General features: G+C 49.4%; 1 protein-coding gene across 1 annotated transcript in view; it reads right to left on the reverse strand.

Moving 5' to 3' along the window:
* The window catches only part of SPOCK1 (SPARC (osteonectin), cwcv and kazal like domains proteoglycan 1), a 466,288-nt gene extending 456,026 nt beyond the window's left edge, over nt 1-10,262 (reverse strand). Inside the window, exons 1-2 of the mRNA XM_053913194.2 lie at nt 10,103-10,262; nt 9,348-9,530 (exon numbers count right to left, since the gene is read on the reverse strand). Of these exons, the coding sequence (XP_053769169.1) occupies nt 9,348-9,530 (183 nt within the window). The 5' untranslated portion in view covers nt 10,103-10,262. The remainder of the gene's footprint in view (nt 1-9,347; nt 9,531-10,102) is intronic.
* Between the last annotated feature and the right edge of the window lie 17,282 nt (nt 10,263-27,544).

Consider the following 27,544-nt stretch of genomic DNA (forward strand, 5'->3'; position numbering starts at 1 on the left):
AAGACACAAAGGAAGCAGCCTGCTCGACGAGCACAGACAACCCAGAAGCTACCTAACCGTCCCTTACCAATGGGGCTATGGAAAGACCCCAAGTCTGTAACTATTCTCTCTCTCCCTCTTAGCAATGATTTTACCCATTTTAGGTGCCATTAATCTGAGGAAATTCAGCAACGGGGGACAAAGCCAAGTTTGAGGGCTTGTTCAGTGGGCAATGGAATGCCTTTCCAACAAGAAATACATCCATGTCTTGTTGAGCCTCACAAACTTTCTAAATGTTGAGGAGACTTTGTTTCTGGTGTCCTCTGACCTTTCCAAAACTACCTGCCCAGCCAAGCAAAAGGAGTTAGCATGCCCCAAAGGGACTGGCAGGCTCTGTCGCTGGGCAGCCCACATCCCTCAGACCTTTTCTGTGTCTCCGAGCTCAGGGGACGTGCCCCCTGTGAGAAAACATTCCACGGCACGCCCACCACTCCTCGCCCATCAGGTGCCCTCAGCACCACGTCCACCTCAATCCCCACTCCTCCACAAATGAAAGCCAACGTCAGAGCCAACTTCCTTCGGTTCGCCTGTGCACGAAACCTACCAACTCTGCCAGAGAAGATGGAAAGTCAGACCGGGGGGCTGGGTTTGGGCCCCTCCGGGGAGAGGACCATTTGTGGAGAGGATCCCCTAGGATTCTGTCAGGTAAAAGGTCCCTCATCGACCCCACTGCTCATGTGAGCAAACACCAGGAGTCCGATGCTCTGGCACTCCAGGAGCGCCTGCGGCAGTGACTGCAGCCGAGACCTCTGTGGACTCCCACACTGGGACTCAAGGCCCTTTTTCCCACTTGTGGCGGCAGCAGCCCTGCCAACAGAGGGGAAACAAGGTGCACAAGACAATTCACAGCAAGACAAGATGCTCCTTCGTCTGAAATTGTACTATTCATTGGAGCTGACGGTGCTGGCTATTTGGGATGAACGATGATTCTCCGGGGTTTTTCTGGAAATACAGTCTGAGAGCTGCCCGCGCCAGAATCACCTGGACAGCTTATTTAGGCTGCAGGTTCCCGGGCGCCACCCGTAACCTGTGAGAACTATGTTCTCGGTGGGGAGACTAAGAGCCACATTTTAAACAAGCCCAGCAGCGACTCTTCACGACTAGAGGGAGTCTGAGAACCACGGCTCTAGCAGCTCGCTCTGGGCACCTCCCCTTTTTGCATCGGCCATGGCCCCTTCCAGAACTGAGTGAGAGCGAGTCCTTGGGCGTGCTGGAACCGAAAGGCCAGAGCGGGACCGGAGGAGGGAGGCTTCTGCCCTCAGCACATTTGTCTCCTCCACGTGGCACCCGTGCGAAGGCGCCCGGGACACTGCAGTGCGCTCTGCTTCCCTGCTCCAGTCACGGCACCGACGCACTCTGAACGAACACCTGCTCACCCACCACCTCATCATCAATGCTGAGGGGTCTGCTGCAGTGTGAGGTGTCTAACACCATCCAGGAGGAGTGTGCAAATTATTACAAACAGCTGTATAATATGTCCTTCCTTCCTCCCTCCCCACCACACCAAAGAAAAGCTCATTTTAAAGGACTGAAGGACAATGACACCTCAGGGACATATTTGCAAACAATCAGAAGAAAAGCAACCCAATCAAGTTAATTTGGACATTGGTGTTATCTGCCCAGGAGAATCTCCAATAATTCACATCACCAGTCTGTGAACACACCTTCGTCGTCAGTCACGCTGGGCGGACCCAGCCCCAGGGGCTGGGACATGCCACACGCTCGTCGGCACCCTGACACGGTGCTGCAGAAGCTTCACGCACACTGTCTCTCCCCATAAGCCGTGACCCTGAGGATAAAATGTTGGGTTTCATCTTCAGCTTCCAAGCCTGCTGCCCAGCTGGTTCTCGGCAATTGTAGTCGGGGAGGGGACAGGGGCAAGGACAAGGAGCAGCCCATACAGACCAGTCTCATTTTTGAAAGATAAACTTCACAAATCATCACTCTTTCCAAGAAGCTCTATGGCACCCTTACTTCTAAACAGCACTGGGAATTGGCGAAGCTCTGCAGCCCAGGACACTTGACCACAGGGGAGGGAGAACTCACGCCCAGCACTGGAAGCGGGGGGAGGGGGGAGTGTGTTCTGAAAGGGGACAGTGGGCAGAGGGCTATACACACAACAGGAATGGCTGCCGAAGACAGCACAGAGGCACGAAGCGGGGCAGGGACAGAAGAACTGGCCATCCCTCCACGTACCCGGCCCATCTGCGCACCTCACTTGTCACAGGTGATTCGTTCCCCTGCCCCCAAAATGTGAGTTAAATTGGAAACGTGCAAAGCATGCTTTTTAAATGACCTGAGAAACAGCTTGCTACTTAAGGGAATCCTAAGATGAACACATCTGACGGAAACACATCAGGGTCTTTCCCACCTGCAGACCTTTGGACTGCACTTCCTGCTCACTGCCCCGCACGCAATACCTCCCCTCCTCACCGGTGGCTCCTGTCATCCAGCGGGTCTCAGTGCCAGTGCCTTCCCCAGGGAGGCGCTCCCAGACCAACACGACTCATCGGCCACCTTCCCTCCCCGTTACACATCCTCCGCGCCTCTGGTCCTCCGCCCGAAGCACTCTTCTCAATGGCACCTAAGTGATTATTTTCGACTGCTGCCCTGTCTGCCGCGCTAGACTGAACTCCAGAGGAGAGAAACTGTCTGTCTTCCTCACCCAGCACCTAGCAAAGGCCTGGGACGTGGCTGGCGTCTGCAGAACACTTCTGCACCACGCCCTGTGTTTTCTGTTACTGGCTGGGTTCTCCTAAGCCACGGCTAACCTGCTGCAGCTGTAGGTCCTCTGACGGCCTGTAATGAGGTGGAACTGAAGCTTTGTGTCTGACAGAAGGAACAGAGGCCTGGCCAGTCCTGCTCATATTTTCCTATTGATTCTAAAGCCACCAAGAAGCACGTGCTATATGCTGCAGGAGCCTCCCCGCAGACAGTGATGCAGACCCCCACGCACCGCAAAGCCAGCCTGGGACCAGGCTACAGAACAAAATGAAGATCTTACTTTTTAAGATGGGCTGGAGGCCACTGGATCAGAGCTTAATATTAAAAGTGAAACCAATTAGGGCTTAGTTGGCATAACAGGGCTCCCTGGGGAGCTCCTCACACAGCTAGGGTTTCAGGCAGAGCTGGGCTCCAACCTCCTCTCAGATACATCAGGAGGAGAGCGGCCAGTTTTAGGAGAGGTCAGTGATCGCGTGAAGCAGGCAGGAAGGACTTCTGTGCCAGGAGCTGCCACTGGAAAGTAACAGAGACTGGACCATGTGGAACCTCACACAGCCTTCCAACAGGCAAGGAATGGGGTGAGAATTAGGCTCACGGACAATGGAACAAACTTCCCCAACATTTCTCCGAGATGTGAGACAGAGAGCAACTCACACCTCAGGGCAGTTGGGAACTTCCCTGCCTGGTTTCAGAAGCTGTAACCCCCAGTGACTAAGGCTGAGTGAGAGACCTTGGGACCATAAGCCACTGAGGAGATGAAGCTTATCTCCCTGGCAGGGGCACTGCCTCTGCCCACTTTACTTCACCCTGCCTGGCCCCCAGTGCATGACCGGTTAGCCAATGATGGGTAAGATTCCTCAAGGGAGGGACAACCTAAGACAGGCACGGTCACAAAGAGGCCCTCAGGGAAGGGCTTGGGGGGCTACAGAAAAAGGGGGTGATGGACCTTCGCCCCTCAGCTTTGACACAGACTGACTCCTCATTTGTCTGCGAGAAGTCTCCTAATCTCTTGGCTGCCTTACTTCCTCTGCCTGACTTAAGCCTGAAACAATGACAGAGGGCGGTGCAGTCCTCTGCTGGAAAGGGCAGGTTCCCTGGGGTGATCAGGCCTAAGAAAGAATGCATAAAATCCTGTGAAACCTGCTTTGCTAAGAATGCCCTCAGTTTTCTGATAAGGGTCCAAGCCTCAAATGAGTTTGTTTCCCAAAGTCTTATAGCCCTTTAGCTAACTGACCCTGACTCAGAATAAGCCCTCAGAGTTCTTCGTATGTTATCTATTGTTTGATCCTTACTGCCTGACAATGATTGATGAGCTTTACCTGTATTCCTGTGCAAACTGAACCCAATAAAAGCCCACTGAGGAACAGGCTCCTGGCCCTTCTCCTTTGAGAGATCAGCCACCTTTCCTCCCCAAGAAGATCATGTCTTGGTAGACTTACTCTCATCCGTGGCAGACAGGGAGGCCCTTTGGCGGAGCTCCCCCCACACTCCTGCTCAGAGGGCAGAAGAGAAGCAACTCTCAGAAAGCAAATCAGAGTGGCAGACACACCAGCCACAGAAAGATCATGAGCATCTACTTCATGCTCAGCCATTCCTCCTGAAAACACCACAGCGTAGGGAGGGCCAGGCCAGTTTCACAGATGAGACTGGGGCTCTGGCCAAGACCCAAGCTTACACTTGGCAAGACTGGAATGTGAGTTCAGGTCAAGAATGGGCTCTTCACCGTGACATGGCTCAGCCTCAAGAGTTTTGAGCGTGTTCTGTTTGAAATATATTGTATTGAAATGAATAAGAAGTGACTTATTATAACACATTCAATTACTAACATGACTTTGTCCCCCGAAGCGAGATTAACTGGTTCAGCTAATGATCAGGTCCCACCCCCGCAGGAGAGTCTCTCAGGCCCCATGATCCATTGGGAGCCACTTCTTGCTTTTGAAAATAAACTCATCAGCACATGGGAGAGGATTTATCCTCCCACAATCCACTGCAGCTGACGTACTGCGGAGCTGGGTTTGGGGAGGACCAGGATGACCTGGGAAGGCCGACTGGGACGAGAAGCTCTGCCGTCCTCGCCAGGAGAGCACGAGGTTTGCCCTGGCAAGGGCAAGTGGAAGGCGAGGACAGAGACCACAAAGACGGCTAGGCCTATCCACATTCCAAGTGTCCCTTTACCATGATTCCTGTGAAATAGTTATTCCTATCAGTGGCCATCTCATACAGGGTGTTTAAGAGAGTGGGTTCATTAAAGACAGTCAGGATCACAAACTCATTTAAGTCTCCTTGAACCTGTTTAATCAAAATGATTTTCTGCTCTTCTCTATTACAAGCTGAGTTTCTGTGGTGACAGATTAATGACTGATCTGCTAAGCCATACCACCTCTCGTCACCAACCCCTCCGACTGAGCCAGCCACCATTCATTCCATCAATAAGCCCCACTTGCCCTTGAAACTCATTATAGCTGAGCTGTTAAGATCAACTGAGCAGATCAGATGCGCCCTGACACCCCAGTTCTGCCGCGGAGACCACCAGACCCCACAGAGTGTGCAGGGGACAGAATGCGGCTGGCCCTCAGGGTCTCATTAGAGTTACAAACTCAGGTCACTCTGGAGTAAGATAAATGCCAAAGCAGCACTTCTGGTTCTTTGGACCGGCTACAGGTAATTATCCTGGAGTTAAATGTCAGGGCGAGTTTCGCGTTGCAAAAGAAAGAAAATGTCATGTTTGGTGTAAGCAACAATATTATTTTAATCGGATCAGAAGCTCATTATTAGCAGGAGATAAGCCCTGATGTGACCCCTACAGTAAGGTGTATCCACTGGCTTCCCATTCTATTGTACGTCTCAGCCCCAGGTTCCTCCCTCTCTGATCACTCCTGCACACAAGGCAGGGAAGACTCCCAACGTGCTATCAGAGGCTCACGCCCAAATCCTGCTCCACTCCTGACTGGCTGCTGTACACAGTGAGAGGCTAGAACCAGGCTGCCCGGTTCCAGTCGAGGCTCCCCTGCCGCCCAGCTCTGTTAACTCTGGGCAGGGGACTCAGCCTCCCGGTAAGTCAGGGATAATAATAGTCTCTCTCTCCTTGGGTTGTTGTGATTTAAATGAGATAATACGTAAAGTACTTTAAACAATGTCCTGCGCACTAAGTGCTTCATTAAAGTTAGGTATTACCTATTTCTGCAATGTTTTAATTTTTAATTACAATGAGCATGCATTACCTTTATGAGAAAAGCTTATTTACAGAGAGAAAACAAGGTAAGAAAGAAACGTGTGACAGCGTAAGAGAAAGGGCTTCATCCAGCAGACAGGAGGTTACCTGAGTAAGAGATCACGTGATTTCTCTTGCTCACCCTTAGAGCCAACCCTGCTAGCATGTGGCAGACAGTCAAATATTTGTTGGAATGAATGAATATACAAATGAGTGTAAGAATAAACAGGGAGAAATCTGCTCACGGGAATGGTTATGGAAAGCCAAAGAAGACAAACTGGGAGAAGGGCTGTGGCTTCTTGACCCCTCGACCCCAAACCGCAGAGAAGTTCATGGGCAGGGGGCACCGAGAACACTGCCAGCCATCGTTTCTGTTTTGAAGTCCGCACAGTAACACCACCCATGGGTCTCGCCAGCTCTCTAAAGGGCACCCTTAGTTTTCAGCTTCACGAGTTCAAAAATTACTTCCAAATATCTCTCCCTCAAGTGCAAAAAAAAGGAGTCATGGGAAAGGCGAGACGTTTGCTCTCACAATGACATTCAAAAACTGACAAGCATCGTACCAGTAATCTCAGGGCAGTATTTCAAAGGCATCGGTGGCTTCAGCAAAACAACTCGAACAGCAGCAGAGAAGCTGCGCTTCATCAGCCTCAGGCAAGGCCTGGCTGGAGAAAGTGTCTGACTGGATGGGCCACTGCACTGACTGAGCTGTGTCCCTTGTCCACCGAGCAGCGGGTTTCTATAGGAAGCAGCCTTTTATTCCCTGGTCCCAGGGGACTGAGGTTGGGTGGTTATTCCAAGTAAATGGCCCAAATGCAGACATTGGACTTGACCTAAAAGATTACCGTATTTTTCAGACCGTAAGACGCACCTAGGTTTTAGAGGAGGAAAATAGGAAAAAAATTTTTGAAGCAAAAAATGTGGCAAAATATTTAATAACATCCTTTAAAGCAGAAATCCTGTAGTGAGCCAGGTAAGCTACATTTGGACTATAAGACGCACCCCCGTTTTCCTGCCAAGTTTGGGGGAGAAAGAGTGCGTCTTATAGTCCAAAAAATATGGTATCTAGTGTCAGTTTCACAACACTTTAAAGAGGTTAAAGGCATTAAATTATGCCTGATCCATGGCTAGCATCAGAAGACCCCACAAAGCATGTAAAATGTTGATAAATGAAGATGCTTGGGATTTTGGGGGATTTTTAAAATTTTGGGGTGATTTTTAAAAACATTTTTAGATGTTTTTAATGTTACAATGAACTAAATTATCATTTTAAAAAATCTATGCTGTTTAAAATATTAGTTTCACACATCAAATTACTCCAGAAACAAAAACTAGCACCTTTGAACAGAGAGGCTTTTCTCTTTTTGTTACGCTTTGGACATTTTTATAATATTTAAGGGGTTATTCCCTAAACAGCCCAAAAATACTTGTCTGGAATATGGATTTCCAGCACTCATCCCAGAAACGTGGAATCAGGATCTCCAGGGGAAGAAGCTGGGTGCTAGAACTGAACAAGCACCCCAAAATGAGCTTCCCAATCAGTCAGGGTTGGAAAACACTGATCCGAGAATAAAAAATATTTCCATTTTCAAGAAAGATGGGAAATGAAGAAAACCCCAATTTTTAAAAATTTAAAGATAAATGTGAAATGAGAATAATGCCGTGCTTGTGGTACATGGAGACTATGAATCCTTGAAGAGGCACAAAAACGCAGTAAACTTTCCCACACCGCTCAGGCCGCAGCTACTCACGATCTGACCTGGCTGCCACGAGAAGCTATCCACAAAGGGGCCCCTCCTCCTCCACCCCTGGCTCAGCCTCCCATCTCTAGCAGAGTTAAGCATCTGCCCCATTCCTCAATTCTATCTAAATGTAATGATAAAAGAAACAAACAAAAATGATATCTTCCCTATGTTTGTCTGTGAATGGAAGCTCCCTTGGGGTATCATTGGGCAACATGGGCACCTTTTCCAGCCACAGGAAAAGGCGGTCAGTGCAGGGCCCCCAGAGCTACACAGAAGGGACTGAGGGGGGTTAGCAGGGCAGGGATCTCATGGGCGGGTGGGGGGAGCAAAAGAATACCTGCTGCAATATTAAGACCCCCAAATAACTGTGGAAGTAACTGAAAGTGTTTGAAAGCCCCCTTCAAAGAAAAACAGCCCACAGTCAACTAGGGGCAGTGGGGAACGGAACAGAAAGGGGGGAGGGAAGTGAGCTACTCAAGGCTATGGGCGCACCTGTTCCTCCAGACTGGGACCTGGAGAGGTGCTCTTTGGAAACTACAAGAAAACATCTGGATTCACTGGAATCCTCAGACTCTCCCCCTGCCAGCGATGGGGACACCCAGAATGGGGTTGAGAGGAATCCAGTGGAAGAGGGTGACTCCTACATAGCTCCCACCTCCAAGAGCCCTGGGCTTGTTGCGGAGAACAGAGGCACCTGGGTTTGGGTCTCTCCCAAGAGCAGGCGTTCCCAATGTTAGGTATCAGAAAACTGCTTTCCCAGTCGCCCACAGGCGACAGGCCCCAGCCACCCCAGGGCAGCCTGTGGAAGCGCTGGCAGCAGCCCCCACAGCACAGAGGGGATGCCATCTGCTGGAAGGACTGTGCCAGGTGCCTCTTGCCCCTGAATCCTCTGGGGCACACCTGGGAAGCAGAGCCAGCCTTGGGGCAGAAGCAGGCAGATATAACCCAAAAATAACCTGCTCACCCAGAGGAGCAATCCTCTGCCACCCAGAGTCCTCTTCAGGGCAGGGGACCAATGCCATGAGCTCCTTGCCCTTTCCCTTCCCCTAAAGATGTCAGAGGTCAAAATCACCACGTTCCCCTTCCCCCACCCTTTTATCAGGCCCACTGACCTGCCCCTCCAAACACCTGGAGCACCTGGAACACCTGGCTCTTTAACAAATGAGCTGAGTTCACCCCCAAACCTAAGGCCCGCAGCAAAGAATCTTCTGGCACACCCTAGAGATGGCCTATCACTAATGCCCCGGGGAGGTTCTCTCTGGGGGGACTCAGCAAAGTCAACCACCAATGTCAGGAGAATTCAGAAGCTCAGGGAGCCCCTCTCTCTGCAGCTGCTCACTGTTCACACCATGTTTAGTTCCGCCACCACCCCCACCACCACTACCACCACCCCAGTCCTACAAATACACACACCTGGACCACAGGTACCAGGCAAGGAGAACCAAGCCTTCGAAGTTCTCTTTAAAGTTATTCTCAGGCAAGCCGCAGCCCACGGCCCTGGGACCCCCTACGCAGTCCTGGGAGGTCCGCACCAGTTCCACTTCCGCGCCCTCCCCCCGCCACTTCAGAGACCCCCGCTCACAGGGGCTCCCCCCACCCTGCCCGCAGGGCAGCGCGGCGGTACTCACGTCTCGAAAGCGGTTCCAGTACTTGTCGCGGTCGTACTCGGAGACGGTGCTCAGCCACTGGTCATTGTCCAGGAAATTGCCGTTGGGCCCCGCGCCTCCCGCGAGCGCTTCCAGGTGCCGGCTCTCGACCTGGAGGACGCACCACGCCGCGGCGGCCGCCGCCAGCACCGCGATCGCCGGCATCTGCGGGGCGGGGGCGCGCGGCGCGGTGAGCGAGGCTCGGGCGGCCGCTAGCCGCTGGCCGGCCCGGGCGCCGCGCGCCGCCGCCCCCGGGGCCCAGCTGCAGGGGCGCCCCTCGCACACCTGGGGCTCCTGTCCCGGGTCTAGAGACCCAGGGACCTCTCTCATGAATGGCGACAGGGACAGCACTCAGTCTCGAAGGAAGAGGCTGCGTCACAAATGAGGGGCTGCTGTCAACTAAAGAAGACCCCTGTCGGCTCTTCTCTGGGTGCTCACGACCCCGCTACTCTCACAGGGGAGGCTTCAGGACCCCTCCGCAGGAACGCGGAGCCTGGGCTCCGCAAGCCGCACTCCCACAGACGGCGCCCGAGGCCCCGAGCAGCAGTCCGGCTCGGGCAGGATGGGGCGCGGCGGAGGGCTCCCGCAGCTGCGAGGGTCTCTCCTCGCCCAACCTGCCCCTTCGGCGCGAGGGGCGCGCGGAGATACCCCAGGCCCCGGACCCTGCCAGCTCCTAGGTGGTCGCAGGGAGGTCCCAACTACGCCAAGTTGGGGCGCGGGATTCGGCGGACACGTACCTTAGGGGCCGGACCGGGTCCCCGCGTCCGAGTTGCCCGAGCTTCTGTGGCGCGGTCGCGGAGACGGCTGACGGGCCTCTCGCTGCCCCGCGCTCCTGCCGCCTGCCGCCGCGCGTCCGGCTGCTTTGTGAGCCCGCGGCGCTCTGGCTCCGCTCGCGCTCCGGCTCGCTCGGGCGCGGCGTCTGCCGGCGGAGGGGCCGGGGCGCGCGAGCCGAGACCTCTGGCGACCCCTGGCGGCCACGCGCAGCGGTGCCGCCCGACCCGCGTGCCCGCCGCCCCTGGTCCAGCACAGGCCGGGATGTGCTCGTCCACACCTTTACTGCGGGACCGAAACAAGCTTTCAGGCCCACGCTGATGAGAGAAACTGAGGGGATGGAGGACATCAGGCCGAGAAGCTGACCAGCACTGAGGCCTTCTCAAAAGGACGGTCGTGGGGCCACCGGAGTCAGAATCGCCTTAGTAGGGGGGAAAAGGAGGCTCCTTAAAATGGGGATTCCTGGCTCACTCCCCAGGCTTGCTGAATAAGCATTCCTTAGGAGGGTCTCCCTGAGGCGAGTACATTTCTGCACTGCCCATCCAAGTAGTGCACCCACCCACCCGCGCCTCTGCACTCCAGGCTCCATACCATGCCCGTTGCTGTCAGTCCCTTAAGACTGCCCTCCTGGCCTCCGTTTCTATCAATTGTACATGCTCGTGTAGCCACCTTGGTCCTGTGGGTGTGCCTCGGTGTTCTTCTGCACAGAAGCCCTTGTCTGCTGAACTGGCCCCAGCATTGGCCTGCTGGGTTTTCCTAGACGGGGGACCCGGGGGGCTGGGGGGAACCTAGACTTGGCTTCAGAGACAGGACACAGAAACAGGAGGCCAGCCTAACCCTCTGTGCCCCATTCACTTTCCAGATTCTCAACCACGTCCAGTGGAATAGGGCTGGAAGGGAATTAATGCAGCCTCCCTGTCTACATACAGGTAACACCTACCTGCTGCCTTCCTCTTGTACGACCACACCGCATTCCCCAGACACCTGAGTGCTCTTTTAGAACAAATCTGATACACTCACTCCTCTCTCCTCGGCACACACTTAACAGTCTTCATGTTGCTTTCTGGATGAAGACCAAATGGCCCACAGGAGCACCCAGGCTCTGCCCACTGGCCCCTGCCTGCTTCCTCTGCTGCCTCTCCTGCCTCCCTCCTAATTCCCTGACTTCCTGGGCAGGCTGGCCTTGGTATAGACCTCTGTGGAGGTGGGCACCCTCCGGCACTGGGCGTTCACTTCTGCTGGGCCACTGTCCACAAGGGTCCCCAACACAGGCCTCATTAGTTCCCCCCAGTTCATTCATCTGGATCTCTTCAGAGGAACTCTTGTGGAGCCTGTGGACAAGGCCAGGGCCCTGGCGACACCCTCCTTGAGAACACAATGCTTCTCCAGCTGTAAGCTCACTGCCCTTGCAATCATTCCACACCTCCGTTCCCCACCTGGCTGGAGCTCTGTGAGGACAGGGGCCACGTTTGGCTAGTTCGCTGCCACTCCCGGTGTCCAGCACCAAGCTCCTGACACACAGCAAGTCTTCAGAAAATATTTCATGAATGAATGAATGAATGAATGGCACCCAATCATGGTCTGAAACCACACTTCTCAGCCAACATGCCCCAACATGTGTGATGCAGTCTGTGGTAAGTTGTACTGCAAATAATTTGTGTGTAGTTTAATGTATAGAATTTAGATTAAGATTTTTTTAAGTAGCAGATGCTTATCCCAACATTACTTTGACTGATTTACATTCCTAGAGGCATTCTTGAAAGGGAGACAAAGGAGAAGAGTCACAGCTACATACTGGGGACTACCTGTCATCCACAGTTTATTTTATCATGGGAATATTTTACGCACCTCAGTGTCATGTTCTGGGCATATCACAGCAGGAGAGAGGCTTAGAAATGGTGGAGAGAGCGTTTTTTACTTTCCTAGAAACCCAAGGAAGCAGCTATTTCCCCATTTCTCTGCCCAGTGTGGTGACAAAATTCCAAACAGTTGTCCCCCGGTGTCATTTCAACTCCTTCAGCTCCACTTCATCCTTCCACCCATTCCAACCTGCCTGTCATCCTCTTGGACTAACTGAAGCGCCTGGTCACCTTGAGCAACCTCCTCCCAGTCTCCACCCCAATGGGCAGCCCTCACTCCTCCTCTGCTTAGCCTCTGAGCAGTCAGGCTCCCGTGACACCCTACTGCTCATTCCCACGCACGTGCCAGAGCTTCTCGGGCCCAGGCCTCGGCCCTCACATCCAGTCCCCTGCTGAGAGTCTCTAGGTCAATTTCCAGCCCAGAGTGGCTGATGACTTCCAGCCACACATCCAACTTCATACTTGACATCTCCTCCATATGTCCCGTGGGCATGTCTAACTTTACCAGGTCAAAACAGAGGTCTAGATTTCCCTCCTCAAACCTGTGCTCTGAGTCATCCCTACTACAGTAACTGCATCGCCATCATGTGGCTGCGAAAGCCAGAAGCCTGTGAGTCATCTGCAATCCCTCCATTTCCCTCGCCCCTCACTTCCAGTCTGTCAGCAAGCTGGTCCACTCCACTTCCAAATCCTCCAGCCCATCCACTTCACTCCACCTCCACTGGCACCACCAGCCTCTTGCGGTCACTTCTCCCCTGGAGGGCTGCAGTGGCTTCTTGGTGAGTCTCCTGGATTCTTTCTTTTCCCCTCCAACTCAGAGGTCAGAGTAGACTTTTTAAAACGAAAACCACCCACTTGCATGAAACCACTCACTGGCTCCCCGTGACACTAAAACAAAAATCCAGACTCCTCCCCCACGCCTGGCAAAGCCCTGCACCATCTGGTCCCTCCTGTCCCCTTCACTCCCTGGACTCTAGCCACTCCCTGTCACAGTTACGCACACCAGCCAAGCATGTTCTCACCTCAGCTCCTCCCTCTGGCTGGGCCTCTGCCTGGAGGGGCCCTCTCCCTGCTCTTCACAGGTTAGCACCTTCTTAGTCACCAGATCTCAGCTCCAACCACCCACCTCACTGAAGCCTCCGCTCACCCTCCCATCTAAAGTGGGCCCTCCACATTCCAGCCGCATCTGCTGGATGCTGGCCCCTGGCTGTTCTCTTAAGAGTACTTTGTTCTTTTGTCTCTCTGTTCCCCCATTTGAATATGAATTCCAGAAGGGCAAACATATTGCCTTTTTTACTGTTGTAGCCCCAGGCTTATCTCAGAGCCTGGCATTCAATGGGCACTCAATAAGTATTTATCCAGTGACTGAATGAATGAAAGAAGCAAATTCCATGACCCTGAATGCATCCCAAAGTTTGAAAACTGTCTGGAGAAGTCTCCTTTCATGGCTCTTCAATCCCTCATTCTACAGATCCAAGTTGCTTTTTTGACACGGCCTGTCCCCAGTTTAATCAGAGGGCATCTGCTCTTGGCCAAGCTCCAACCTCACAACGGGAATCTTCCCTGTAACCACTTACCGGGGTGGAAAGAGCAGCCAGAGTACCGTGGGCAGGTGTGAGGGAGCTGGGTCTGGCCCGAGCAGAGAGAGGATGTAACCTTGGAACAGGGGCAAGGAGGCTGGCAGCTGGAGACCTGCCGTGAACTCAGCCAGCACTTGAGGGGACAAATGCCAGATTTATTCAGCTGCGCGGGAAGCACTCGGGACCAAGATCGATACTGAGCCTTGGGGCTGTATTTCTGCTTTTCAGTGGCTTGCACAGAACTATAATAACTCCTTGTTTTAACACAGTTCTTATTTCCAAAGAGGCCCACATGTTTTATTTTTGGGTTAATAGATCCTCCAACATGAACTACTGGGTAGTCTGAAGCAGACATAACTATCACCATTTTATGTGGCGCATAGGTTGGATGAATTGCTGAAGGTCACAGAAAGAGACAAAGATGAATCTAGTTGTGGGAGTTTGGGGTGCAGCCCCCACTTCATGGTACTGTGCTGGCCAGAATGCAATTCACCCATGGGGCTCCATCTGATAAAGGGGTGCCCCCTTTAGATCTTTAAATCTTATAGATTTACCTTGTCACCACCCCAGGTTTAGTTTTAGCTGCAAACTCATGTAGCTCCTGCTACGTGGCCTCTCCATTTGTCTGTCTCACTGGCACTTTGAATTCAATGTGTTCAAAACTGAACAGTTGAGCTGCATCCTTTGGCCAAACCTGCTCGCATTCTCGTGTCCCCATCTCAGGAAAACTGCCACCACCACCCCAAATGCTGATGTCATCTGACCGCCTTCTCAGTCCCCACTTTCAGTGAATCACCGATATGTCAACACTGTCTTTGCAATATTTCCAGTTCCACTCACCCTTCCCCACCTAGAGTGCACTTCCCACCACCTTCCACCTGCACTTCAAAGCCCCTTACAAGGGTTTCTGCTTCTGGGCTGGCCACTCATTCTCCACACAGGTGCCAGAGTGGTCCTCCCTCAGTATAAACGTGATCCCTTCTCTATCCTCCTGTCCCGCACACTCAGGATAAAGAGCAGGCACCTTGCTGTGACGACCTGTGCACCCTGCCATGCCCAGGGGCTGCCAGCTGCCTCTGTCCCACACACCCCTCATTGTCCCCTCTGACCATCTCCACCCGGCCCCCTCCATCTCAGGGCCTTTGTAAAGGGGCTCCCTCCCCTCTAGACGCTCTCCTCCCTCCCTGCCCTTCTCCTGGCCAGCGCCCCCTCGCCCTTCAGGTCACAGCTTCACTCAAGTCCTCAGACAAGGCTCTCCTGACCCTGACAACCTCATGGCACTCATCGCAGCTGTACACTGTCCATCTCCCACCAGACATGCAAGGGGACAATGGCAGGGTCCAGGTATGTGTGTGTCTCGTTTGTTGCTGAACCCACAGTACTTTAAAAGCACTGCATGCATAGTAGATGCACAATAAATACCTAATGAATCGGTGAATGCTCATGGCGTAATGTATTTCAAAGTTCCTTCCCTTCTTAGAAGGAAATAAGCTCCCAGATTTCTGCCGGTATCTTAACCTCAAAACACTCTGTGGATGGAAGGTGGGATGCCATGATCTCTCCCCTCACAGGCTATTCTGCAGGTTTGAGGGTGATGTTGCAACATATCCCGGCCCCAAGAGGAGGAACATGAAATCGATGCATTTCTTGACACCATTGAAAACAGCTCACCCAGCAGGGCCTGTAACTTTTATGAACACATCGATTTCACCTATTGATTATATATCTGTATTCAGCAGAGCTCATTCCATCTCCCCACATTGCCCACCACCAGCCCCACCCCTCACACACTCTCTTTCCCCATGCAGAACCGTGGCAAATGGGCAACCCAGCTTGGGAGGAATTGATTTTAAGCAAATAAATACTTCACACATAGATAAAAATAACTGTCGGCAAAGCCTAATGGCCAAGCAACTAACTACACAGGGACAGAGCAGAGAGAGCTGAATTCCTGACTGCAGAGAAGAAATCGCAAGGCTAACAGTGGCAGCACCATTTGCTGCTGTGCACACAGCGCTTATGACGCGTCAGATACTGCACTCCCGTGCGTTCCCTGATGTTCTCCTCATGTCAACACCGTGTGAGGTAGCCTCTGAGGTAAGCCCCATTTCACAGACGGAGACACTGAGTCCCAGGGTTGGGTCATCACTCATGCAGGTTCCCTCACTGAGTGACTGGGAGAGCTCACGTTGAACCCAGCTCTTCCTGATGTCAAAGGTCCCACCGTGACCCATGACACTGCTCAACAGGCTGCCATCCCCCTCGCAGCCCTCAGTGTGTCCTTCACCCCCACACTAGATTTCACACCAATAAAAAGTTACCTTTTGATGTAAATGAGCTTGTACCAGCTCATTCATTCACAATATACGTTGTGCTCATGAAGGTTAGTGTCCACTCCCATGGAATATATGGTCTAGTCGGTTAAATGGGAAATCACACTAATTATTTATGACTGTGATGATGGATGCTCCCAAAGGTGCTGACGACTGTGACTCGCTAAACATGGTGTCAAAGGGCTTGATATGACCCAGGGCTCATGATGTTGATGTAACCTTGTCATCCTGGGATGTAAAGTGGTATTTGGCTGCCAGGCACCACGTGTTCGGTCCTCACCCAGGAATACTGATGCCTTCTCTACCTGTCACAAGCATGGCGGCTCCCACGGTCTCAACCGACCTCTGCGGTAGTCCAGGTACGGTCTACGTGGCCAGGGGTCATGGGTGAGAGGGACTGATGTTTTTGTGAAAAATCACTGGGGATGAGAAGGACTGGGGAAGGCAACCTCAGAATCCTCACTTAGCTATTCAACAGTCCACTACAGAGCAGGCCCTTGTGTCAGGCTAGACGATGCTGGGGATGCAACAGGGGAATGGGACAGAGTCCCTGCCCTCAGGGAGCCTACTCTTTTTTAAAATTATATTTTATTGATTATGCTGTTACAGTTGTCCTGATTTTCCCCCTTTGCCCCCTCCACCCAGCACCCCCCACTCCTTCAGGCAGTCCTCCTACCATTGTTCATGTCCATGGGTCGTGCATGAACATGCACTTTTAAGTACTTTGGCTTCTCCATTTCCTGTACTGTACTTTACATCCCCATGGCTATTCTGTAACTACCTACTTGTACTTCTTAATCCCCTCACCTTCTCACCCATTCCCCCACGCCCCCTCCCATCTGGCAACCATCAAAATACTCTCTGTGTTGATGATTCTGTCCCTGTTGTCCTTGTTTGCTTAGTTTTTTACATTCAATTGTTGATAGATATGTATTTTTTGCCATTTTATTGCTCATAGTTCTGACTTCCTTTTTCTTAAATAAGTCCCTTTAACATTTCATATAATGGTTGTTTGCTGATGATGAACTCCTTTAGTTTTTTTCTTGTCTGGGAAGCTCTTTATCTGCCCTTCTATTCTAAATGACAGCTTTGCTGGGTACAGCAATCTTGGCTGAAGGTCCCAGCTTTTCATGACTTTGAATGTTTCCTGTCAATCCCTTCTAGCCTGCAAAACTTCTTTTGAGAAATCAGCTGACAATCTTATGGGAATTCCCCTGTAGGTGACTAACTTCTTTTCTCTTGCTGCTTTTAAGCTTCTCACTTTATCTTTAACCTTTGGCATTTTAATTATGATGTGTCTTGGAGTGGGCTTCTTTGTATCCATCTTGTTTGGGACTCTCTGTGTTTCCTGTATAAGCAATGTCTATTCCTTCACCAAATTAGGGAAGTTTTCTTTCATTATTTTTTCAAATAGCTTTCCGATTCCTTGCTCTTTCTCTTCTCCTTCCGGCAACCCTATGATGTGAATGTTGGCCCTCTCGAAGTTGTCCCACAGGCTGCTTATACTATCCTCATCTTTTTGGATTCTTTTTTCTTCTTGTTGTTCTGATTGGTTGTTTTTTGCTTCCTTATGTTTCAAATCATTGATTTGATTCTCAGCTTCATCCACTCTACTGTTTTTTCCCTGTAAATTGTTCTTTATTTCAATTAGTGAATCCTTGGTTTCTGACTGGATCTTTTTTATGCTGCTGAGGTCCTCACTAAGTTCCTTGAGCATCCTCATAACCAGTGTTTTGAACTCTGTATCTGATAGATTGCTTATCTCCATTTTGTTTAGTTCTTTTTCTGGAGTTTTATCTGTTCTTTCATTTGGGCCATGTTTCTTTGTCTCCTCGTTTTGGCAGCCTCCTTGTGCTTGTTTATATGTATTAGGTAGAGTTGCTTCGACTTTGTGTCTTGGTAGTATGTCCTAATGTAGAGGTGTCCTGTAGGGTCCAGTGGCACAGCCTCCCCTATTACCCAAGCTGGGTATTCAAGGTGCATCCTTCCTGTGGGCTGAGTATACCCTCCTCTTGTAGCTGAGCTTTGGTTGTTGTTGGCAGGTCAATGGGAGGGATTTACCCAGGTCAGTCAGCTGCAAGGATTGGCTGTGACCACTTACCAGTAACCTCCACCCTCCATGGTGATTCAGCTGTGCAGGGGCAAGGTGGTGGTGCTCTGATGTGGTCTGTAGCTGTCCACTGGGTGCATTGGCCCTGGGGTTTCCTGGGTGGTGTAAGCCAAGATCAGCCCCCACCTGTGTTTTGCCCAGGGCTGCCCTGCTTGAGCTATAAAGCAATCTGAGATGGCTGCTACTTGTGCTAGGCTTGGAGATTCCCAGGCAAAGCCAAGCTACAGATCTAGGCTGGTTGCTGCTGATGCCAGGCCTGGGGCTCACTGGGGCCAGTTTTTGCTTGTTTAAGAGGATTTAGGAAGTTGTAAAGCAGGAGCCAGGACCAGCCATTCACATGGAAAAGCAGTTTGGGTGGGCCCATAAATTGGGTAGGGTAGAGTCTCTGGGGATCTCCAAGGCACACCAAAAAGTGTTAGCCAGGTTGATGGGGTCTCAGATGTGGCACCAGCTTCCTGGCTCTGTGGCTCTGGTGGGGAAGGTTTAGAAAAGGGACAAAGGCTTCTACTCACCTTGATGCCAGACACTTCAGTATCTCCCTGTATGCTACTGGTGCCTTTGAAGCTGCTACCCCTGTGCTGGAGCTCAGAGAGAGTGAGTCTGAGTAGGTGAGTCCATGTGTGGGTTCTTTAAGAGGAAGTGGTTGGGGTTCCAGCAGTTTCTTCCACTGACCCAATCCCCACTTTTTGCAGCCAGAAGTTGTGGGGACTTATCTTCCTGGCACTGGAACCCTAGGCCAGGGCCCTGTTATGGGGCTGGAACTCCTTGCTCCTGAGATATCCCTCCTGAATTTTTGTCCACCATGCATCTGCACCCCTCCTACCAGTATGGATGGATGTGGTTTCTCTAATTCTGTAGCTGTCAGACTTCCGTTCAACTCGATTTCTGACAGTTCTGAGTGACGGTTGTTTTCTATTTTAGTTGTAATATTGATGTGGTGGTGTGAAGAGGCGAGCCATGTCTTCCTGCACTGCCATCTTGACCAGAAGTCCCGCATGGAGCTTATGCTAACAGGGAAACCTCAACACATGCTTGCAGCACTGGAGACAAGCTTTGATGGCCCAGCTGGAAAGAATTCATCCTTGTTTCATTCCTCCTACAGATTCCTAAAGAACCCTGACATCCATCTGCCTGGAACATCTTCCCAATTTTCCAGTGGCTAAAATACCCTATGGAGTTTGTGAGCCCCCTGTCAGCTGTCAGATGCATCCCATTTCAGAGAAGTTAAAACAGCAGGCACCTTAGAATCAATGAAACAATGTAACGCCTACCTCATAGGGCAATCGAGAGAACAAGTTTATATTTGTAACGTGCTTAGAACAGTGTCTTACATGGAATGATGCCATTTCACTGCTTGTTTGTTAAATTACAAGTTCCTCGCCCAACCATGTGGGATCTCAGGTTGGGAGAAGTTAAGTAAGCGGCTAACTGAGGAATAAAGGGGATCTGAGCCTGGGCATCCTGGCTCCTGAGTCCATGTCTACACCGAGGTGCAGGCTGCCTCACTCTCTTCCCCTTACGATCTGCTCTAGAGGGAAAATAGGAAGATACCTGATCTGTGCTGAGTGACAAGCCCTCAGAGACTTGAAGACAATTTTATTTTCTGCTCCCAGAAAAGCCATCCAAGTGCCTCTTCTTTCTCTCATTACCTCTATGTTTGTTTAAAGAAAAGCCATGCACCGTGTGTTGGCATCTGCCCTCACACACACTACAGAGATTGGAAAAGTCTGGCAGGGCTCCTTCCCTCTCAGGGTCAACCCAGATCCCTGCCTGGAGAAGCGCTTCAGTTTGGGAAGGATGCTGGGGGGAGGAGGCCAGGAATGCGGATCAACAAAGGCCTTGGCTGCACCTCCAGAGACCAAGGCTGCTCTCAAGAGAGGCCCCAAGGCAGCAAGAACCCCAAGACAGAGAGCAAAATGGGGTTCCTCCTGGAGGAAGCTCTCCAAGAAGGTTTCAAGCTGAGATGGAAACGAGAGCAAAATTGGAGCTGGAGAAGTCGTACTGAGCCAGGTGAGCCTTGGAAACACAACAAAAGGAACCAGACAAGTTTGCTGAGCCCCCAGAGGAGCCTGAGTATTAACAGTCTTCCTGGAGCAGAAACTAACTCAATGGGATGCCAGCAAACTAGCTTGAACCAAAATCAAACTTCCTATAAATATTTCCTACCCAAACTCCCAAAATAAAATACAGATGGTCCGTAAAGTCATATACACTAAACTGACCCAGCCCAAGCCCCCAGGAATGGATGCCACTAGGAGGGCATCCTTTCAAGGCAAGACAGACCCTGAGGGCCAGGATGGGTCAGTGGGAAGATGCGAACCTTCATCACTGTGCTAACTGCACAGAGCACGAGGCCTGGGGAACCCTGGTTCAAACACCAGCTCAGCCTCTTACTAGCTATGGACTCTCAGACTAGTTGATTAACCCCCGAGACCCATTTTCTTGCTTGTAAAATGGGGATGTGTTTTCCTGCTTGTAAAATGTGAAACAACGGTGTACCTTCCTTATAGGGCCGTGGGGAGGGTTAAGAGGTGTGTGAAATTCACAGTGCCGAGTGTCTACACATGAGAAACACTATAAATGATAGGACAGTGTCATTGCCATTCCTATAAAATGCCTCACAATTTACTGGGTGATTTCTTAGTAAAGTCTCATATATGAGGCTCACAGAAGCAGGTCAGCTCACCCCTTTATAGCCTGAGAAACTTCGACTCAGAGAAGAAAAAATTAAATCACTTGCACACTCCTCTCCACTAGAGTTTTCTTGAAGTCTAAGTGTTAGGAAGAATTTGCCTGGCTGCACACATATCCACATATAATTTACAGATGCCTACAACTGGGAAAGCATCCTCAGTCAATTTGCAAGTTAAATTTGTATCATTTCACTAAAGTCATAAAGTAAAAAAGGGAGTTATCAAGCCAGGGCGAACGGTAGGGGAGACAGCAGGGGGTCCCCAGAAATTCTCCCAAGATCTTCAGTGGGAGAACACTAAATTCAACTCAGCATCTGCCCAACAAAGGAATATTATGCAGGTCATTAAAATGATGGCTATAAAATCCAGGAAGCAATATGGAGGAACATAGAGTAAAAAAAAAAAAAATCATGTTATAGAACTGGATGTACAGAATGTTCTGGCAAGAAGGAAGGGTGAAAGGACACACACCAGGGACTAGCAGTGGCTATGTTAGGGCAGAACTGCGAGTGACGTTCTTTTCCTTCTTCTAAAGATAGCTTAGCATGGACGTGTTCCATAAACAGAATGTCCTTTATTAAGAGCCTGTGTTCTGGAGTTAGAGAGACCTGGGCCTGGACCTCAGCTCTATCACTTAATGCCTGTGTGATTTCCACAAGATTTTCACTCTCTATATACTTGTTGGTGCCCCCAGAGGGGCTGGGGTTTGTTTCCCTGTAGCACCACCCGCTGACTGCTGGATGGGAGGTGGCAGTAGTTATGAGGGTGTATCACCTCTCCAGTTATCTCTGCCCAGGGTAAATCTCCTGAGAAGGGGAGGCACTCATACCCATGTGCTCCTCGGGTTAAGGTCACCCCATCCACCCACAGCTTCTCCAGGATTCTGATAGGTTACACTCTCTGGGAAATCACATAAGACAAGGGTCACTTAGTTGCTGCACTTGGTTTTGAAGTCATAACTGATGCTTGTCCTTCCTCTCCCTTTGGCTGGCACTTCTTCCAGTGTGGGTGACTTGCCTGGTGAGACAACCCAGACCCTTATCCATATAGAGTCTGAGCCCCTGATCACAAGGCCATGGCTGCTGTACTTAACTGCCTACAGTTATGATTGGCCATGAAGTACCAAGGAATCTCGGGGACTCACCTGACACAAAACGTATATCTCCTTACCGATACCCCAGAGCAGCAGTCCTTCTTCCTCATGATGATGAGGGTCAATTACTCCTTTCTGTACTTGCTGGCCTTCTGGCATGAGATGAGGAGCCCAAAGTGACGAGGCAGCAGCCATAGCTTAAGTTCAGTGCAACACCTGCTCTGTGCCCGTGTGGGAGCATCCCCCTCTGGGACCTGGCATCTCTACTGAAGCTGCAAAGAGGAAGTGCGGATTCTCCAAATGGGCCACTGAGAGTGAGGATGAGCAGGGATGCTCCTTTTTACACTTTTGGTTCTTAGACCCAGGTATTCGGTCTGCTGGGGACATAGCACCATACGATGGCTGTTGGTTTAAGATGTATGCTCAACCTAAAAATGCTGCCCCATCCTTGCAGGAAATCATTTCTAAATTGGTACCTCAGCTAAACCCTTAAGAAGCTGCTCAAATCCTTAATCAGGCCAGCAGCTTCAGGATGCTGCAGTATATAAAAGGAACAGTGGATCCCATGGTTATGTGCTCACCGCATTGTCATCTTTGCCATACAATGGGTCCCTGGTCCAAGGCAATATTATATGGTATCCCATATCAAGACATGAAACACTGATGTGATTCTGTATTTGCTAGTGGTGTTGGCTGAGACACTGCAGGCAGCAAGGGCAAATCTGAACCCAGAATATGTGCCAATCCCAGTCAGAATGAACACTGTCCATTCTAAGTTGGAAGAGGTCTGGTACTATATGAAGGGTTCAGCCACGATTTCTGTTTCTGGCAAGTCAAACATCCAGCTGTGGCAATAGCTAAATCACCCTTAGGGAACGAGAATCCATGTCGTTAGGGCTATGAATAGCCTTCCTATCCGCCACCATGGCCACTCCATCCATCAGCCCATTGTGCAAGTCACATACATGTATGTAAATGCACAGGCTAGTGCACATAGGAGGGGCACCCAAAAAAACTCAGCATTGATTTATAAAACATTGTGTTTATTCTTACATGTTGAAACTTCAGTCACCTTCAAAGTACTCTCCATTTGATGAGATACACCTATGCAGATGTTTTTTCCACTGGTTTTCAAACTCATCAATTTTGATACCTTTTAGTGGTTCTGCCATTTTTTGTTTCACCTCTTCCACATCTGCAAAACATTTCTCTTTGAGGACTTTTTTCATCTGGGGAAGCGCACACACACACACACACACACACACACACACACAAAGTGTCGCTCAGGTGAGATCAGGTAAACAGGGAGGGTAGGGCATGGTGCCGTTTTCAGTCAAAAACTGCTGAACACTAAGTGTGGTGTGGGCAGGTGGGCTCATAAATCACCCATCGTGAAATGGGCAAATGTGTTGACTCTTCCCCCCAAAATTCACTGAAGCTGAATGTAGCCTCTCACAACACCACCAGCTCATACACTGGTGCAGATGGATTCCTAGAACACTCCCCTAGAAGAGAAAGCCAGTACTACAAGGGGCCCACCCTCCAAAAGAAAATTCTGGGTGTTTTGGATCCCCCAGTACATAAATTCCCTAGCCTGAGTGGGATAATCCCACGCCAGGAGTAGCGAGTGTATCTAGTACCCAGCTCTTGGTCTCTAAACACTCTTCTCCAATAAAAGGAACTGGGACTCCTTATGAAGTGGTTGATTACAGGGCTAGTGCAGGAACAATAGAAGATGGGCCTGGAAGTGAGAAAGTAGGCAACAAGATGTGGGCTTGTTGAAACAGCAGGGTCCAGTCTGAAGGAGCTGCTAATGACCGAAGGTGGAAAATCTTTGGAAACAAAATAAACAATGACTGAATCAAACTTAACTTATATAATAAATACCCATGATTCCATACCATTATGAATGAATGAATAAAAATAGACAACTCTTCTTTACAGTAGAATTCCAATAAACCAATGTAGAAAGAAAGAGAGAAACAAAATCATCATTAGTCCAAAACTGCAGTAATCATTGTTGCGGATGAGAGCTACCAATGGGTGGTAAAATCAGCAAGCTGGAGTTTGAAGAGAAATGCAACATGAATAGTCTCAAAGTGTCTGCCTCAAGGGTATTTGGGTAGTTAGTAACTTTACAGTGGAGAAACCTACCAGAAACCCCCTTCACAAGTGATGAAATTAACATGGACAGTAACAAGACATACTGCCAGTCAGGGACTTCTTGACATGATGTGCAAGAAAAATGTAACTAATTTCTTTGATAGTCTTGCCAGAAAACGCATAACCTTCCTCCAGACAGGAGAAAACCTCAGACAAATCCAACTTGAGGGATATTTTATGCAATAATGATGCAGGAACATCAAGATTATGAAAAATAAGGAAAAGTGAGGAATTTTTAAAAATTAGAGGACACTAAAGATAAACAAAAATAAATGTGAGATTCTGGAACAGAAAAAGGACATTGGTAGAAAACTGATGAAATTCAAATAAAGTCTAGAGGTTGGGTCACAGTATTGTACCCCTGTGAGCTTTGTGGTTTTGTACTATGGATCTGTATAAAGATAAGCTGGATAAAGGACATTAGAGAACTCTTTATACTATCTTTGCAACTATCCCATAAGTCTAAATTATTTCAAAATGAAAAACTTTCAAAATTAACATTCAAAAAATAAAATAAAATACACTTCACATGTTTTATAAACAAAGAGGGGGCAAGTGTAGGCCCAGATAAAGCCGTCTTTTTAGTGCTACATGAGCCCAAGCAAAACAAATAACTCAGGTAGAAAAATTAAAAATCATGTCCTCTCCCTAAACCCAACAGAAACTGTGTTTAGAATGTCCACACGCTATGTTCTTCCATTAGCGTGAATAATTGGAAATTGACTACCTTCGGAAACGATGCCCAGTCTCTCTCTGGGTGCAACACAAGATAAACTCCCAGGGCAACAGCCTATGTTATTGAATCCGGCAGTAATTAGGTTAATATATTCTGTCTTGTGTGTAACGGTGTAATTCAGGTGGTACAAATCCTTTATTGAACTCAAATTCAATAGCCATGTATAATTCCCCTATTTGTGGTATGTACAAAGGTTGTAGGAAAATTATAAAAGGTGGCACATTATAATTATGTTTCTATGAAGACTGGGTGTTTTCACCTGACATAAGCCATTCATGAGCGGCGCCCTTTCATTTGCACAGAGGGAAACGTTCAGGTGAGTAAACATCAGTGTACGGTGGAGCAGAGGCCTGTGGCTTTTGCCTGCTCAGTATTCTTTTTTTCTTTCTTCCGCTAAACATGCCCTGATTTCCAGCACATATGATTCCAGAGGGCAGGTGGCACAGCCCAGCTCCTGAGATAGGCAAAGGACCCCATCCTCGCCAGGCAGCACAGAACTCCCCTGACCACGGTGCAGTGACTCAGGGGGAGCACCTTACCCAAGCTGGCCAACAGAGCTCCATGCCAGTGCTTTTATCAGAAATGTTAGGAAAGAGAAGGGCTCCTCCTTTCACAGATGATGTTAAGATGATAGGAGGTAAGCCCTGAGTCAGGGATGCCCATCTCGCTAGTATCTTTGAAGAGAATCTGAGGCCAAGAGGAAGAAAAGCAGAGTTGAGAGGGGGTTGACAAGCAGGCACATTCATCTTTCCCTCCCTTTCTTCCTTCCTTTCTTCCTTCCTTCCTTCCTTCCTTCCTTCCTTCCTTCCTTCCTAAGTCAGCTTTAGTTGGGTTTCTAATACTTACTAATATAGTAAAAAAAAATGTTTTTAATTTCCAGGCCAAAAAAATATCTTTTATTTGAAAACTCAGCACCCAGATCTGTCTCTAAATTTACTCACTCTGTTTACCATTATAAATAGTCCTGACTTTGTAATTCTTTCAATTACCCTCTCCTTCGCTTTCCTGGCCTTCCCTCTCCCGGCCTTCCCTCTCACCTTACACCTCAACAACATATACAAACTCACCTGCCTCCAGAGCAACTAAGTTTCCCACCTGCCCCCTTCCCCAAGTGTCACACATTAGAAACCTCTATAATTCAGACTCTGAATTTTCCCTAGGCTCTAAAATAAATAGGAAGGAGGGAGGGAGGGAGAGAGAGATGAGGAGGAGACAAAGGCGTGCATGTTCATTCTGGGGTTAAACCTGGTGGTTTTGTCTAACAGGAGAGGCAGCCGCACTGAAATCGCCATGCCCTGGCTGTCACACCAGCCACCAACCAGCTCAGCAATCTTGGGCAAGGTCCAGAGGGGAAGGCACCGGCTATTAGGCCATGAAAGGAAGGGTTATGCTAGAGAGAAAAGGCAGTGTTTTCCACTGAGAGTGTTTTAATCGAGTCAGATCATCCTCTAGAAGGGGAAGTTGCAGGGAGGAAACCACGCTTCCAATACACAAAGAAACTAGACCAACTTTCCTTTCTTAAGACTGAACCCCAACATTAGTAGTATTCAACCTTAACATTTTACCCATCTCCCCCCATTTGCTAACCCCTATAGGGCAGAGACCATCTGCCTACAAACAAAGAACATGGATAAACACTTTCTGTGCACCTACTATGTGCCAGAACCTACACTAGATAGGGGTCTAACAGAAACTCCACTCCTCACTGCAACCCTTTGAGGTAGGTCCCTTTAGTCTCCTTCGTTAAACAAGAAACCTGAAGTTCAAAGACATTAAATAACTCCACTAAGGGCCCACAGTGAGACAATGTCAGGACCATTACTCTAGTCCAAGGCTGTCTAGCCACAAAGCCCCTCCCCTTTCCTCTATGTTTTGTTCCTCCACAGAAAATCATGCCCTTTTTCAGCTTCTAATCTGACCAGAAAAGCCACAAGCAAGAGCATTCATGGGCTGCGTGACTGGAAATGGGCTGGCAGTGTGGGGTCTTCCAAAGGAAGAAAGAACCAGACAACCACCACGCAACATACACACACACACAAAAGACTATACCCCAAACAGTTTATATTAACAATGGCAGATGAAAAGTACAAATTTCCAATGTGTTCAAAGGGACTCATCACAACACTATTTATAATGAAGAAAAAAAGTCCAGAACCATCCACCTGGGGAATGGCTAAGCCAAGGATACAGATCATGTAGCCCTAAAAAATGATATTCACTACTGCGTACATGAAACAAGATCAAAAAGAAAAGGAAAAGCAGAAACCAAAAGAATACCAACGTCAACTACAATAAAATAACCTTTTTATCACACACTATGTGCAGATATAGCTGCCGTGGCGAGAACAGACTGGCAAGACAGGCCAGTAGAAGTGGCAAGAAGTGGATTAGGATTCTGGACATATGAGCTGGCCCTGATTCCTCATGGTTTAAGTGTCAGATGTGGGAAAAAAGACAAATCATAGAGGATTCCTGAGGAAGATCTACACATAAGGATAAAAAGGGACCTTACAAAGACTATTTTAACGTCAAGAAATTTTCCATCAAATATTTGAATATATAATGAATTATGTATCACTAAAATTGAAGCAATAAAAATAATTACACATAAATTCGGTCAAATGATTCAGCTGTGTGGCAGCTCCTAAAAAGTAAATAAATAAAATTATCATGTAACCCAGCAATTCTACCTCTGGGTACCTACCAAAAAAAAAAATTGGAAACAGGGACTCAGATTGTACACCCGTGCTCATAGTTGCATTTTCATGGAACCGAAAGGAGAAAGCACCCCCCAGCCCCCCGCCGAGCGTCCATTGACAGATGCCGGATAAGCAAAGTGTG

The sequence above is a fragment of the Desmodus rotundus genome, chromosome 10 (assembly GCF_022682495.2).
Source record: "Desmodus rotundus isolate HL8 chromosome 10, HLdesRot8A.1, whole genome shotgun sequence".
In the NCBI taxonomy this organism is placed as follows: domain Eukaryota; kingdom Metazoa; phylum Chordata; class Mammalia; order Chiroptera; family Phyllostomidae; genus Desmodus; species Desmodus rotundus.